At 47.2% G+C, this 16,703-nt stretch overlaps 1 protein-coding gene across 10 annotated transcripts in view; it reads left to right on the top strand.

Moving 5' to 3' along the window:
- Positions 1-16,703, top strand: part of TCF3 (transcription factor 3) — a 126,670-nt gene that overhangs the window by 53,696 nt on the left and 56,271 nt on the right. For 8 of the 10 annotated variants that reach the window (XM_073323788.1, XM_073323787.1, XM_073323786.1 and 5 more), the window contains exons 4-5: positions 12,502-12,575; positions 14,492-14,588. In XM_073323788.1, coding sequence (XP_073179889.1) covers positions 12,502-12,575; positions 14,492-14,588 — 171 coding nt within the window. Of the gene's footprint in view, positions 1-12,501; positions 12,576-14,049; positions 14,080-14,491; positions 14,589-16,703 lie in introns of those variants that run through there. The other 2 variants (XM_073323783.1, XM_073323790.1) reach the window with 2 other exon arrangements.

Below are 16,703 nucleotides of genomic sequence, written 5' to 3'. Positions count from 1 at the left end.
AGGCAGCTGCTGGCTGGGAGCCCTGCTCTGAAGGCAGCGCCACTGCCAGCAGCAGCGCAGAAGTGAGGATGGCCTGGTACGGTCTCGCCACCCTGACTTCTGCGCTGCTCCCTGCAGAGCTGGGCCCGCAGTCTGCAGCCACCCAGCTCTGAAAGCACCGCAGAAGTAAGGGTGGCAATACCGCCACCCCCCTAAAATAACCTTGCGATCCCCCTGCAACTCCCTTTTGGGTCAGGACCCCCAATTGGAGAAACCCTGGTCTCCTCCGTAAAACCTGGTGCTTTTGTGTGCTTTTACCCTATCCTATACAGATTTCACGGGGGAGGCCAGATTTCACAGTCCGTGATGCGTTTTTCATGGCTGTGAATTTGGTAGGGCCCTAGTCATAAGGCTTTGTCTGTCTCCCTTATTACTGTAGTATAAAGGGTCTGCTCTTAACACCTAGCATTCTGTGCTGTCCATCTGGACATCTCTCTCCTTACAAAAGAAGAAACAGGCATAGGAATGGCCACGTGCCCAAGGCCCCGCAGTAAACCTGAGCCAGGAATAGAACACCAGGACTCCTGACTCCCAGTGTTGTGCTCCATCCCCCTGGACCATGCTGCTCTCAGAGTGTGACATCTACAGCTAAGCTTCCTACTTTCCTGCACGAACCCAGGCATCTGTATTTCACCCGCCTCTTCCTGGGGGCAGCAGAGGGGAGATTAAGGTAGGCATGGTCTGTTGGAGTCATTGCGTTCAATAATGCTGTGGGCTTCCGCTGGTGCCTTCCATCTGAGGCTCTCGACCTGCTTCGCAGACGTGAATGAAGTGAGCTTCACAGCGCTCGCTGAGTGGCCTTGGGGGAGTCCAGCTTCAGAGAACAGACCCAGATCCCCTGACTTCGTGGCCTGTGCAGATCACTCAGAACAAAACCTGCTAATCCATTCCAGGCCCATCAGATCATAGGAAGTTTCAGTTTTCACACACGTTACTGTTTCCCTTCCCTCCCCATTGCATGTCCCCTCCCCTCCACCCCAACCTCCTCCCTTGGATTAGAGTTATAAGCAATGAGGTGTTTGCTTTGTGCTCCCTGGTGGATGGTCAAAACATTCTTACAGGTTAAGCAGGAAGATCTGATAAGTTTAAATTTTCTCTGCTCACGGTGGGAATCTTGTCTACCCTTTATTTCCAGGAGGGACCTGCACTTTGTTCCCCCACATCCGTTGTCCTTGGGTCTGCCTCGCTGGTAGCTGCTCACTTTGAGGCAGGGAGTCCATGAAATAGGAGCTCTTGCTAAGCAGGGATGAGGATTCCAGTCTGGCTCTTTGAACACTTGATAAAAGAGAGGGATGTGGTGTCAAGGGGAGGGACTTTCCTCCACCCAGGCACCATTAAGTATCCCTGAGCTGCATTCCAGGTGTTCAGCATTGCTTTTTTTCTTAAATTGTTTTGTCATGAGCCCGGAAAAGGAAGTGAACCAATTGTATAGGCCCATCCACAATCGACGTCCTGTAAACAGAATTTCATAGCAGCTAATGACTGCATTCCTTTCAAATCTGTTTTTTCCTATTCTGGGGCAGATAGCACTGGTTGCAAACTGTGCTTTATTTATTTATTTAACAATTCTGCTTAAAGGCCCTGGCTCATGTGAAAAAGAGAGAGAAGAACATTTCAGTGTTATCAAGGTGACTTTCACTGAAGGTGTCTTGTTCTTTAAGATGCATCTGTGGCTTTCTAACAGCAAGAGCTGTGTGCATGTGAGTGTGGTGGTGGGGCAGCAAACGCTTGTCAGGAAAATCAACTTTGCTACTCTGACTGGGACTAAAGCTAATTACTAGTCGACTAATTTTATTGATTTCAAATCCCTTTTAGTGGAGATTTTGCTGTAAGGCTGATCGCCAGAGTGATTAGGACACAAAGCTGCTTAATTTGGAAGTGTTTATCAAGCAGCCTTCTGTCACCTCTGTTTCAAATCAAATTACAGTGGCACCCACTTCTTTATCTGCAATTCAGACTGCTTGCTCCATGACCCACCTCTGATGGAAGTAGACAGCATGTGCTTAGAGGGGGAAACCCGTTTCCCCTTGGGGCGTCTGGTGGTGGAGAAAAGGTGAACTGTATACACAGGCGTAAAAATACTAGACTGCTGACTGTGTGGTTTTGACTCCCAGCTGCCATCATGACACAGGCAGGAATGGAAGCTCATGGGCTTTTGTAGTGACAGCCTCTTAAAGTCATCTGTGTACACAAAAGGGCCTTTCCTGTCTCTCTCTCAGGTGCTTTGCTTGCTTCTGAATCTCTGGAGAGCTGCATTTACCCATGGCCCTGTAAATGCTCTCACGGAGCTGTATGTCTTATGCAACATACTGGTCTCACTAAACAGATCTTTGAAAGAAGTGGCAGGAGCACTTTTTATGATCACCGATGTAAAAGCTGCTAACCCTTCTCATGGTCGCCGTGCTGGTGTACTGTAGCCCTTTTCTCTCCATGCATGTATGCGCCGCCAAAGAGACCTGGTAAGTCCATTCTTGCTACAGCAGGTTCCCCACTTATAGAAGGCAGTACACACATTAGTGCATTATAGAAGCCATGTGTTCTAGTGATTGGTCTTCCACGTTAGTTCTGCCTTTTCCTCCTCTCGCTCCCCCCCAAATCAGCTTAGAACTTTGCCCCTTCATATTTTTCATTTCTCCTATGCCAAGACTTGCTGGGAGCTAGACTAGGTCTGCTTGGCGACTAGCTTCCCTTCTGATGGCCTCTAGCACAGGGATTCTTGAATGGCAACTTTGCCTTTTGTGGCACAAACTGTGCCTGCATCACAGCAGCCTGGGGGGAAAAAGCACAACCACTTCTTGGCTCCGTGCATTCTGGTTGCCACAGGGGGTTTCCATTGTGCCTGCCTGCAGCAGGGCTGACTGCCCACCCATCGATTCTTGCCCATGGCAGAAATCATTGGGCACTGTGGTCCATTGCAATGAGCCTTATCTGGATGCAACAAAAATACTCTGAAGAGGTTTGGGCATTCCCACATGGCATGTAGTACCAGAATGTCCAAGGGAGAGGATATCTGTCATCTCACCCCCACATCCATGGGGGGAGACACCTTTCAACTCTCTTGGGATAGTATCCTTGCGCCAGAGAGTCATGTGGGAAAGACTTGGTTGTAACGTACCGGGGGGCGGGGGGGGGGCAGGCAAACTTCTTTGGTTCTGCAAAGGGCATTTTCCATCTGTCTGGGGTGTCTGGTGCTTCAAGGCACAAAACGGCTTCCAAATGAACTCTTGTTTCTTGCAAGGATCATTCCCTGAAGCAAGAACATGAGTCCTTTGCTGGGCATTTTCTGTCTCTGGGAATCCAGTGCACTTGGGTCTCTGAGTTGTGTGTGGAATTAGCACGTGGCAGCTGGAATGTGGTAAAGGGGGGAGAGAACATGCATCCTTCTTACTGAATTTACTCACTCATTTAAGAATTATTTGTTTAAAGTGGCTTCCATCATCACAGTATCTTTCTGCATTGGGAATTATTCCAGGCACTAGAGACCAGATTTTTAAAGGTATTTAGGGGACCTAGTGGGATTTCTGAAAGCATCTAGGTACCTGAATACTTTAAAAAAAAAAAAAAAAAAAGCTGGTCCTAAATGTTCTGAAACTGCTTGTTTGTACTGCGTTTAGTCAAAAAAAGTACCTCTTGTTTTACCTCCATATTGCCAAATCAGAAAAACCTGCAGCATACTTCTGTGGTGGGGTGTATGCAGGATCAGAGTGCCTTCTTCTCAAATTTGAGGGTAGAAGAAACTATGGCTTTGAAGCTATGAAGGTGGGAAGTTATTGGGATTGATTATCACCGGTTTTGGTTTGTTTGGGGGGGTGTGTGTTTTTTGTTTTGTGGGGAAGAGATCTCCTTGTGGATTTAAGTAGAATGTTGATCTATATAATTTTGCTGTTTTCCCAAAGCAATGAAGAAAGAAGGGGAAGGTGGGAGGGGGGAAGCGTGTGTCTGAAGGTAACGTTGTCTCTGAATTCACTTTGTCTCCGAATTCACTGCTTTTCTCACTTGCAAGTAAACCCTTCCCCTGAATCAAGTCCCTTGGAATGTCTTCCATTTATGGGACCTAGGCTCCTTTTGTTGAGGGCAGACAGACAATGGAGAGGTCTGATAGTATCTCTTATCAGATGGAGCTTTTTTGCTGAGGTTAAACTTGGACAAAGTATTTTTATCAGTGCTGAGCTCTTATAACTGTAGTTGTATATAAGCTCTTTTTAGCTCCACCATAAAAATCGTGTATAAAAAAAAATTACTGTCTGACAGCTACATCTTATTCTATTAGTACGTTTTAATTAGAACATGAGCAAGAAATGCATTATGAATATTCATGATCAGGGTTATTAAAATGCATAATTAATCTGTGGGTTTCTTTTATTTTAATAACTGTATTAATGGAGGGGGAGGCAGTCCCTGTTTTTTGTTGTTTCTGAACTGGGAAGTGTCTTACTCTTGGCTAGTTTAAATGTTTTTATTTTAAAAGTTGGCTTAGAACAGCTGCGTGCGAGCATGTATATGTATGCATAAGTATTGCACGCACACAGCTACGTGGAAAGAAAGTTATTCGGGTTGTGAAGTCAAGCACCCAAAGTTAGGAAATGCCAGAATTAAATTTGCCTTTGCAGACCTAATTTAACCCCCTTCTGCAAATGCCTTAAGGTTCAGTCTTTAATGACACCATCACATTTTCTTCACAAACCCCTGCTTCATTCAGTGCACAAAATGGAAAGTGCTCACTTAGTGAGTAGCTATTAATATTTTGTTTTTCCTCATTGTTCAATGTGTGGCCCCAGGCCTCATATACTGCATGCGATCCAAACCCTGCTCTGAAGACAGAATTATTAATTTCTTCATGGGCTTTTCTCTGGTGCTCCTCACTATAGTATCTGAGTGCTTCACAAATGTGAACTTTTATTTTTACAACACACCAGTGAGATGAAGGGAAGGTGGGGTATTGTCTCCATTTTACGTAAGGGGAGCTGAGGGACAGAGATCAAGGTCAAAAGTATTCACTGATTTTGGGTGTACAATTTGAGAGACCTGGGCCTGGGTTTTCAGAGTACTGTATGTCTTCAGTGGCAGCTGTGAGCGCTCAGCACTTCTGCAAACTGGACCCTGGGGTCTCAAGTCAGGCACTTGGAAAATGAAGAACGCTATTAGTAACCATTCTGAAAACTTTGGTTTAAGTGACTTGGCCAACTTCACTTAGGAATTTTGTGGCAGGGATAGGCTCAAATTCCATAGGGCTGCAGAATTCAGCTGCATTAGCCGTGAAACCGTCCCTTCTCTTTCTGAAATCCCCGGCCTCATTCACTACATCTAGAGTGACCATATTTCCCAGAGTGAAAATGGGACACCCCGAGGGTTGCCTCATTGCCTCCCCCCTCAGGGCTGATCTGTGGGGGCCCCACCACAGTACCGCTTGCCTGAGCCCCACCGAACATTCCTCCACTTGATCAGCTGGCAAGAGCAAATTAGACAAATGGCCAGTTTTGCGCTCCTTCCCCCAATCACGACTTAAAAACCGGAACATATGGTCACCCTACTACATACATACCTTCCAACTTCTGCAGCAGCCCCCTTCACCACACACCTCTTGTTCATCCCCGGAGCAAGTCCCCTGCCTCGCTCAGTGCACAAGATGGTCCTGTGGAAAAATAGTATGTGATCATGTAATTAAAACCCATGCCACAATGCACGTGCGAATGGGAGCTGAGTTAATGTTGCACAGGCAACCTAACGCTGGCATTTCCGAGCAGTTGACTGCTGGACTTTGCAACCTGAATAATATTCTTTAAACTGCATTTTGTGTGATGTTTTCTGTATTTTTTTCAAAAAGCAAACTGAAAAAGCAAAGTTTATTCTCTGGTGTCCTATTGACGCCTGCATAGGTCATCAGCAGGGTTGAATCCTTTAGATCCATTGGACAGACCTCCCCCACTTGATCTAAGGGGGCACCTGACAGCAGAAGTAGGTTTGTCTTTTATGTGGACCAGCACTTGACGGTGAGGCACACTTTACTGGTGGATTTCACAGGTGTTTGCTGAAAGCAGAAGAAAGGTGAGACTTGGGAATCTTGGGTTTCATTCCAGGCCTTGGATGGGAGTGTGCTCCAGTGGGCACAGACTCTTTCACTCTGTCCCCTTGAACCTGTCCCAGTCCTGTCTCTTCCTTACCCCTGGCTCCTTAATCCAGTCTCCTTGCCCAGTCAATCCTTCTCTGGGTTCACTGACTCCCAATCTCCACACACCCAATCCCCGTCTCCTTGCCCAGCCAGTCCCAATTCCCCTCTCCTAGCTTCTCTTCCCCCCCGCCTCCCCTTGGTCTTTGCTACAGTCTCCCCACTCCTTAATTCCTTGTCCAGTCTCTTTGCCCAGACCTAGTTCTCTTCTTGCACACCGGTTCCTTGTCAGATCTGTCTTCCTTTCACCCTGTCCCTGCCCACACTGGCTCCTAGTCCATGTCCAGCCAGTCCCAGTCTCCTCACAAGCTCTTAGTCGGATCTTATTGTTCTGCCTCTCTCTCCCTCCCCCACCCCCCCGCAATAAATCCCAGTCTCCTAATCCAACCAGTCCCTTCTTCCTTGCCTAGCCAGCCTACCCTCTGCCTCCTTCCAACCCATTCTCAGTCTCACCAGCCTCCATGTCCCAGTCTACTCCTTTCTCTTCCCGTTGGTCTGCCTTTTATCTCCTCATCTGCATTCGAATCAGACAGCTTCCTTCTGTCTGCTGCCTGGGTGCCAGCAGAGGGGTCACTGGGAGCACAGGAGAGCTATGCTCCCTGCTGTCAGTTCTGGCGCCTTCCCCCCCGCCCAGAGTGGCAGTTACAGGGCAAGTCCAGCTTTGCCCCATAGCTCTGGGTTGGAGCACGTTCAGTTGCTCTGTGGGTACGGTGCACGTGCTCTCTGGTCACCACAAGAGCCGTAGAAACTGGTGCATGCTCAGTGAGGACATAATCTTCTGAGGTTTTAGCTGCTAAAGTCCTAGGCCATGTCTACGCTACCACTTTTGTTGGCGTAACGTATATCGCTCAGGGGTGTGAGGAAAAACGCCCGCCCGAGCGACATTTGTTACACCAGCATAAGTGGCAGAGTGGACAGCACTGTGTTGGCAGGAGAGCGCTCTCCTGTCGGCACAGAGCGGCGATACAAACAACCTTACAGCGGCACAGCTGTAAGGTCTCTAGCGTAGACATAGCCTTTGTCTCCAGATAGAGCATGCATGAACTGAGATTTTTCAGAAGTTTATAACTTGGCCAAATTTGGACAGATTTTCACAGGAATGGCAAAAGACAACCAGGCCACACCCTTACCAAATTTCGAGTCACTGCCCCCAAAGAATGGGGGCACTTGATCTGTTCAAAGGAAACATCACCTGAGGTTTTTTGGGTTTTTTTAAAATGGGCAAAACTTATTTTTCCCAGACTTGTTCTCCAACTGCTAACCCGTTTTTTGGCTGAAATTTCTTCACCATAATAATCCGTCTGAGGCAGACACCCAGAACGTCAAATTTCAGCCTGAAGTTGGCAAAGTTGTAATCAACTGAAGACAGGGTCTTACAGTGGGAAGTATTGTGCAAACTTAATAATGGTCGACACAACCAGCCCTGCTTGCAGTATACACACATTGACTTACATGGATGTGCGCACATAAGTATTTAGGCCATTTTGTTTGTGTGCTTTATCTGGAATCCAGAATAACAATTCCAGAGCTGTGAAGCTTTATTCACTGGTAGTATTAAAGGGCAATAACCTCAACTCCATTAGCTCTTCACACTCCTCGGCAACCACCCGCATGCATGCACACTGATGGCTGGAGGAGGAACTCTTCAGTTTCCTCTTAACTGTTGGCTGTACTGAAATCTGACCATCACTGTGTGACTGGGTTACAGGAGCAATCAGCTTTGGAGCAAGGACAGGCTTTTTATCTGGAGTCGGAGTTGGCTAAAGAAAAGAGGGGGGAAGGGCAAGGCCCAAGATGGGTGTTGTGGGAAGGCAGGCCCTCTTCTCATCCTAGGAGGAGAGCCTTTGCTTGCACCTAGGGGTTCATCTGAAAGCCTTTAAAGGCCTTGTCTACAATTGAGAAATCTGACCTGCTAAGCGCTGTTTGGATTCCCCCTGGCGGGTCTGTAACATGCCACAAGCACACACCGAATATGGCTCTCAGCAGTGGACGGCGTTCGTATCCCCGTTTGAATTGCCCTTTGCCGTGAGCTGTGTTGGCTGGCTCCACTAGTGTGCTGCCAGGGCAGGCGGGCGGGCTGGCAGCCACTGATTCAAACAGGAGGCCAGAGAATCAATGATGGAATGCATCAGAGAAACGAGGCTGCGGGAGCTCGTACAGCGCCTAGCGCAGCTGGGCCTTGGGGCTCTCGGTGCCACCCTAATACAGATCTAATCAGGGGCTCCACTGTGATATCCTTCGAGAATGCCGGACGGGGACAAGGGCTACTAGTGCTGTTATCCCAGCAAGTACAGTGCCATGATACAGGGTTGTATGGGCTCTTATTGGACTGCCCTATATTCATCTGCTCCTTCCCCTGCACGTTTCCACAGTGCTCCAGCCCTTCCCATGAGCTGCACAAGGAAAACAGGAACCCGCCCAGTGCTTGCATCACATGACCCTGTGATCTTAAATCCCAGACTGGTTCTCTTGTTCTGATATCTTGCCCTAGTTGCTTGTTGCCCATTTGTAAGTGTAATAAAGTTGATGGTGCACTTTTGACCTCTGTATTAAAGGTTCCTCTAGCATACTTTATTTGGAAGTAGCTCATGGTGACACTTAATGGAGGGGACCTGAGCCTCTTCACTCTTGACAGTCACCATCAATTCCAGTATCTGCTGTTCTGATTCTTTGGCTCTCCCCCTATGTTACTTGGTACGTCCTCCCCAGCCTCTTAAGATGCTTGAGAGAAACTGTGACCAAAGAGTGAGCTCTGACTGTTCATCCTGGACTTGGTTTTGAGGGAATGGCCTGAGTTTCCAAGGGCCTTTGACCCTTTCTCCCATAGTCCCCCTGGGCTCCCAGAAGGTCTTGTGAAAACTCTCACAAGCGCCTGCTCTTTAGTAAACTGGTGGATAAGTACCCAGGGGGCAGTGCCGCTAGAACAGCTAACTGGAGTGCTGTGTGTGTGGACATGACTGCACTGTTTACACTGGCTGTTACCCACAATTCAGTTCTCGAGTGCTTTGTCCTTTGTCATGTCTTCCCCTCCCCCTCCATGCAGAGGCTGAGGTGGGTGAAATGAGACAAAGTTGGTGGCTGGCGTCTCACAGGCCTCACCCAAGCTGTCCAAATGCTTTGGAAATACTCCTGAAACCAACATGAATAGAGCGAGCATTTCTGTCTCCTGATTTCTATTGGTGTTTGCAGGGTATGCAGATGAATTGCTTTAGAAAAACACATTAGCAAAGCAAAAGTTTATTCTAGGAAGTAGGAGGTGGGAGAATTGGCAGTAATTCTCCCTAGTATCCAAGGTATTATTAGAGGCTTATCCCTGCTCTGCACAGTAATCACATTGGAAATTTTTGATTAGAAAACAAAATCTAAATGAGAATTATGAATATTCATTAGGTGTAGAGATTAATATGCATAATTATGCAAATTAGACAGCAATTAAACACCAATTCTCTGGGGAAATGATTAACACAAAGGCACAGAAATAGAAGGATGTAATTTGAAAGAAGTTTCTGGTTAAATGAACAGTAAAGGGAGCGGAGGAGACAAATATGGCGTGTTTGCCATAATAATAAGCTTTGCTAAAATGAAATTGGTGCAACCACCGAGACATTTTCACCACCCCATTTCCACCCCCATCCCAATACACACCCCCTGTTTGCTCTGCAGTTTAATGTATGGAGACACTGACTGAAAGGTATAAACTATCTCATTTTATAAAGAAAAACAATGCAAGTCCTTAGGTTGGTTGGTTTTTAAGCTGGCTTGTAACTCATGTTCTAAGAGATGAGAACATCTGAATGTAGTAAGAATCTTACCCCAAGCACTGCTGGATTTTTATAGGGCGTAAGCAACTGACTTCCAAAATGCCAGCTTGATGAGGTGTCGAGGGCTCTTGGTCCTATGTAGGATTTTGTGTAATGCTCAGAAGATGATCTGAACGCACAGGGATGCATATTCCAGGCATAGGCCAGAGAAGAAGGGTGGTATGATGATCAGCCAAGACTAGACTTTTCCCCCTCCAATATAAAACCTTTCCACCCTCACCCCTTCAGTTTTTTAAGTGTCTATCAGCGGTGGATTAGGGAGCTGCTGTTTATTGTGACGCATTCGCTATAGATTGTATGTTGCCACCTTTCCAGCCTGGCTGTGATGTGTACTGCAGCTCTGAGCTGTGAAGGCAAACAATCTTGAGCTGGATTTTTCGCCTCTTGCACAGAGGGAGGGAGTGGGGGAGTGTTTTGGAGCTGCTTGAGATGAATGTGAATTTTTAATGTCAACATCTCTTTAAATGGCGACTTTTTGCGGGGGGGGGGGGTCAAGTGTAAGGTTTGAAATAGTGAAATTGGAGTTAGAGTGAGTCTGTTTGATAATCTAAAAAGCTGATTTGTGGAAAAACATTGCCGTCTGGGTGCAATGGCTGTTGGGTGGGGGGTGCGATTGTTTTGAAGTGTGTCCTTGTCAGAAATGTGTATTTTATATGTAAAAACGTATATTCAGAAAGGACAACGTGGTTGCCAAACGCTTTTGTGAGCTGCTGCCCATTGTGAGCAGTTTTATGTATGTAGTGTGTGTGTGTATATATTTTAAATTGTATACACAGCTAGACCTGGGATTTTCAAAGGAAACTGGGAGTTTAGAAGCACAACTGTTTTGAGAGTCGAAGAGGCTGGTGCTCCTAGATCTGTTAGTGAAAATCTCTTCTCCCTCCCACCCCAGTACCAACTCCCATTGAAATTCAGTGTAATTTGGGCACCTAAGTTTGTTAGACCACTTTGAAAATCTTAGCCCTACAGTTGTGAAGTTCATAAACTCTGAATTGATCCAGGACCATATAGAATATGTACTGCCTTGTTAAACATGGATGCAAGCCTTTGGACAAAGGCAGAGGTATTTTATCTCTGTATCTAGCTGACTCTCAAAGCCTGTGCGTTAGCTGACTATCTTAAAACTGAATGGGAACCCCAGCCACAGTCCCACCCACTCCAAGAGATCAGCTTTCCTAAACTAACCAGTGATCTTTCAACCAAGTATACCAACACAAGCCTCCATCTAGATGAACAGTGGCCTCTGTCCTGTGTCTCTTGTGGCATTTTTGGGTTTACCGACAGTCCCATTCAGCAGCGTAGTTTCTTGAAGTGTGAGCCTTAAATCATACCTAGCATTGCCCATAGGTGGCATTAACCGCTGGAGCATTAGGCCTGTATGGCCAATAAAGCCTATTGGTACCAGTTAAAGGCCCTGTCTCCACAGGAAAGGAGTTTTTTGTGTGTAACCTTAGGTGTGGATTTAAGCCACTATAGTTACACTGGAATAGGAATGCCCACAGTGGGGTTATACCAGTATAGGTAGCTTGGATTCAAACTAGTTTGTCGCTTGGAAGGGTTTATAGCAAAACTGAAAAAGTGCTCTCGTGAGTGGGCAGTGCCTGCTCTATAAATGGTAAAACTTTCCTATGTGGAGACATAGTTCATTACCTACACAGTCGCCAATAAGTCATGTTAGGCGTTTGTCTTTTGGAGAGGGATTCAGAGGGGGAGGTTTGGGGCTTAATTCTATTTGCAAAGGATCCTCGTGCTTAGTTTGACTAGAGAATGTTCTGACCAAATCTTTTGTGCTCAGGTGCTGCTCATGGGCCAGGGACACAGTTTTATGCTCCTCTGGGGTGAAAGTAAAGTTTCACTCAAACAGGCATGAAAATGCAGAGGGTGAGGTTGTGTCTAGGATAGTGCACACCAACAGCTCAAGTGATGGTCTCATTTAGGCTGGTGCAAATCTCTTAACTGTGCTGAAGGCAGGAGAGTTATTCCTAGATCTGCAGAAGTAGAAAGCAGAGCAGAATTTGGCCCTGTGAGCGAACAGTTTCAAGCACAGATTTCAGTTAATGTACAGTTCTTCCCATTGACATAAATTGGACCATGTGGCAGCAAGGGGGCACCTGCGTTAAGTTTTTTAATGTGTAGTCCTCTTAAATGTTGCCCTCTAGGAAGACCAGATTTACAAGCTATTGCTTGAATCATGCAAAGGTTAAAAAACACTTCCCCCCCCTCTCCCACCCCCATCCCTGGTTCTCGAACATGTATACAAACTCCGCAGGGCTTGCTTTGAAGCTTGCTAAATAAGCTTTCAGCTCTCAGCTGAAATGGGGAGGTTCAGGGAGAGGGTCGGTCACAATAAGTGGAAATGGTTTATTAATGAAAATATTGTTTTGTTTGTGGAAGGAAGAGTTAATTTTGAGAGGACACTTTTGGGGGTTTGCTGATAAAGCCAAAGTAACCTTTGTTCTCCCTGTTTTTTGGTAGGCTTGGATGAAAGGCCGGGATCGGGTTCCTGGGGTGCAGGAGATCAAAACAGCTCTGCATTTGACCAAGGAAGGGTAAGGATGAAGCGTAAACAGGGACCTTAAACAAAAATAAACAGGGTCTTTATGGTGGCTTCTCGGCTTGTATTCGTGCCCAGTCAGCTTTAACCTGCAAGCGTTGTTCTTGTCGTTCTAGTGATAGATCCTCGGCTAATCCCCTCAGATAGGTCATTTCTGCAGTCATTCTGCAGTGGTGCTGGTCGAGAGAAGGTTTGTCTCTTTATTACTGTGACAACAACATGCCCGTAAGGCCCTGCTGGCCCGAGCAAATGTTGTGGCAGCTTTCTTGCAAACCTTCTCCTTGTTGAAAAGTATAGTGTAGTTTAGATGGCACCTGGATCAGTGTTGACTTGGCTTGTCCAGACAACCCTGCACTTCCTCGCTCATGCATGGACTTGCATTTTAAGTTAGAGGAAAGCAGTAGTTCCTGATGGCTGAGTGGGGAGAGCAGGAGTATCAGCTTGGCTCTGAGTTGAACATTTTTAGCTAGGCATCTAGCACGGATTACTACAATTGTACCTTGTGTGCATTTGGCACTCCAGCTTTCTCCAAGTGGTGGAGGAGGGAGGCTGAAGTTGGAATGTAGTAATAAGGCACCTAAAACAGCAGCTTGAATTGGCAGTTGATGGTGCCAGGTGTCCAACCAGAACACCCCCAGCCTGCAGAACCTTGGAGTAGCCTGGCTCTGGAACCAGACTCTGTGGTCATTCTGGGTGTGGGATCTGCTGCCATCCCATTAAACCTGCTGCTGCCAGAACACATTGAGCATCTGTATCATCTCCCAGCTTTATCAATGCCCATGATGAGTGCTCATCCCAGAGGTATTGGAGGTCCCTGTGTAAGAGAGCGGGTTACAAGGGTTACAGTCCAACAGATTGACACGGAGCTCTCAGGGAGGGAATGGAAAGCCATGGGAGGCGGGAGGAAGAGAATTGGAAGTGTTTGCAGGGAAGGAATTGAGGCTGTGACAGCATATAACTGGGGCCCGAGGAGGGGAAGAGAGAAAAGACATTAACTTAATTGAAATGGTGTTTTTTTTGACAGATGCTCATGTTTTAATGGGTTTATGTGATTCGTTTTCACAATGGCACCGTTCCCTTCCCTTAGGTCAGCGATGAAACAGGCACCATGTCGTTTCTCATTTTTATAGACCTCCCCTCTTCCCCCCCACCCTCGCCCCTTATGGCTTTGGGGAGGGGTGGGCTGGGTAGATGCTATGGCCCATTTCTCCTTGGAACAGGAGGAATTGCTCACACGGTGCCTGCCAAGTGCCGAGGTCCTTCAGGCCGGGGGCGAGTTGGGTGGGAGCTGCCAGCGTGAAAGAGTGTTTTGTTTCTCCTCAGGGAGCTGTTCTTGCGGCTCTTCTCCAAACCAGCTCACTTCCTTGGAAGCACTCCTGGGCTTCCTGCTGTTCCCGGGTGCTGAGACGTGTGAAGAAGGGAGATGGAGAAGCCAGTGCATTATTGTTGTCCTCCTTCACCCATAGCTAGGGGTGGATGCTGGAATGAATCCTCTTGTGGTCTGGAGTTTGAATCCCCATATCACTGCTGTCCCCTTTCTAGGATGAACCAGTCTAAAACTCCCAAGTGCAGACACCTCTGAACTGTGTGTCTTTGGAGGCAAAGGGGGAAGTAGTTTGAAATCAAGAGCCAAATGTTGTGGTTTGGGTCCCTCTTTATATTTAAACCCAAGTTACATAAAAATAATCGGATCTGGATTTTGCTCAAGCAAGCTTCCAGGTGGCACAACTGATGTGACTCTGGGGCTAGTTGTTTTTGATTGAGACCCACGCTAGCTGGGGGAGTGGCCAACGGCAAGCCTTGCCCTGGGAGTTCTCTACTTTCCACTCATCATCCATTGTCACTGAGAAGTTATGGTTTATTTTATTTTTTCAATCTCACATGTACAATTCTTGTTTTGTGTTACATTAGCAGGGCTATGGTGAAGGCGCCCATTATGGAGAACACAGGGACCTATCATCTCACAACAGCATATCTTCATCACCATTCCTGGGAGCTGGACTAGTAGGTAAGTGCTGCGTGCTGTACCTCTGAGCAAGGTTGTCATCCTACGTAATGCAGGTGAATTAAAAAACCCAATGAAGTGGTTAATCCAGAGTGTTTGCACAGACCATAATAATCCACCCAAACATCACCAAAAGTTGCTGTTGTCAAACCTGCGGCCGAATGAGTTGCTCTCTAGGAGCTCTGTCATTGTTTTATGGATGCACAAGGGCCTTTGTATTTTACATGGTGGTGGTATTTTTTTGATCTATCACAGTAGCATCTAGAGTCCCCAGCAGAGATCAGGGCCCTGTTGTGCTGGGTGCTGCATAGAAACATAGAGTCTCTGCCCTGAAGAGCTTACAATCTAAATAGCCCAGACAGAGAGGATAGGAGGGGAAACCATCCAAGAGAGGAGAAGGGATTTGCCCAAGATCAAAGAGCCAGGAACATAACCCCATTTACAGCACACACCTGGGGCTGTAAATCTACATTAGATGATGATTTGACTGCATATGAGAGCTGGTAGCTGTTTTCTGCCCTCCTGCCCCCCATGCCACTTTGTGACATTTTTCCTAACCTGCACCATGGCTCAAAAGGCCTTCCTTTCTCACCCGTTTCCACTCTGCGCTTGAAGTGACCAGCCTGGGGTCTCGTGCTTTGCACGAGTGCTGTAGTGCGACCTAGTAGTATTGGTGTGTGGGAGAGCCTGGTTTCGTTCCCCATCTCTCTTGACACCCTGTCCAGAGTGCAGGATGCTCAAACAGCCTGGAAAGAAGGAAGTGCCATGTACATTTTTGCTCAACGCTGGCCCCTCTGGTTGACCGAGAGGCGTTGATATCCAACCTTGATGTTCTTCTCCTCGTTCTTTCTTCCCCCCCAAATGTTGCTATGTGCATTCCTGGAAGGGAAGTTTGTTTTGTTTTTAAGGAGCTTTTTTCCACAGAGGTCCTGTTTGGCAGGTGTGACCTTCAGGGTGTTCCTTCACACTGCGGCTACCAGATAGTGGAGATGATGGGGGGTTAGCCAGTCTCGCCTGTGTGTCAAGTGCTCTGCACTCCTCTAACTTGGTCCTCCATCCCTATTTGGCACGTGAGGTCCCCGCACTCTGTCTCCTGCTGTCTCCAGAGGAGCCAAGATAATCACTGAATTCTGCTGAGGACCTGCAGAGAGCCCAGTTCTTCTCCTCGTGCTTCTCTGACTGTCTGGGTCAGGCAGCAGCAAGGGGACCAGGCCTCTTTAAGTGCCTTGCTCCTGCTTGCTCCTGCTCACATCCCCTCTTTCCCCAGAGATGGTGATTTGCGCACAACTGGGCGCAAGAAGGATGCGTGACAACTTACCCCCTTACCTCTACAGACTTGGGGGATTAAGAGCAGAAAATATCCATCCTGAAGGGCTTAGAGAGCTTCTAATTACATTAGGCAAGGAATCCAGGTTAGATGTCCCCTCCTTTCCCTTAGCAGCAGTGGTTAAAACCCTCTTGTTAACGTGGCCAGTGTGTTTGCTGAGGTGAGTCTGGAAGTGGGGGAGGAAGGCTATTACTGGCAGTGAAAGGCGAGGGGGAGCTGTATTCTTTAAAAGAAAATCCCTGCTAAAAACGGTGGTTCCTCCTTCTCCAGAGCGAGGGAGAAAGAGGAAGAGAAGGACTTAATAGATCTAGGAAGCAAATGTTGGCCAATTTCCTCCTCCTGCTCTGTATGTGGTGGAAGAGGGAAGCTGTCAGATCCAGGTCACCAGAGACTGACTCTCCAGATAGTCCATCTCTAGATGTTTATTTCCCCACTGTGGTCAAAAGGGGAATTTCCAAGTTAAGTCTCCGGGGTCCCATCCAGAGGAGGAAATGAAGAGCACCTCTGAGCGAGCTATTTCCTGGTTGGATCAGAGGAGGTGGCTCCTTGCTTTCTGACCTGGAGGTTGTAATAAAAGCAGAGGTAGAGTTTCTTAATGACAACAGAGAAGTCCGCGTGAAATCCTTCAGGTTTGGGGGAAGAAAACTCTTTATGTCCAAGAGCCAAACGTGGCTCCAAGAGTTGCCACTGGCTAAAAGTGGCATAATTCCTAAGATTTCTCATGGAGCAGGTGAACAGGAGCTGCTGCCTTGAGGAAGAACAAAAAGGTTTCAGCCCCAGATGTCTGCAGC

This window comes from Lepidochelys kempii, chromosome 25 (genome assembly GCF_965140265.1).
Source record: "Lepidochelys kempii isolate rLepKem1 chromosome 25, rLepKem1.hap2, whole genome shotgun sequence".
NCBI classification, from domain to species: domain Eukaryota; kingdom Metazoa; phylum Chordata; order Testudines; family Cheloniidae; genus Lepidochelys; species Lepidochelys kempii.
Note: the sequence above shows the minus strand (reverse complement) of the source record. Positions and strands in the feature narration are given on the sequence as shown.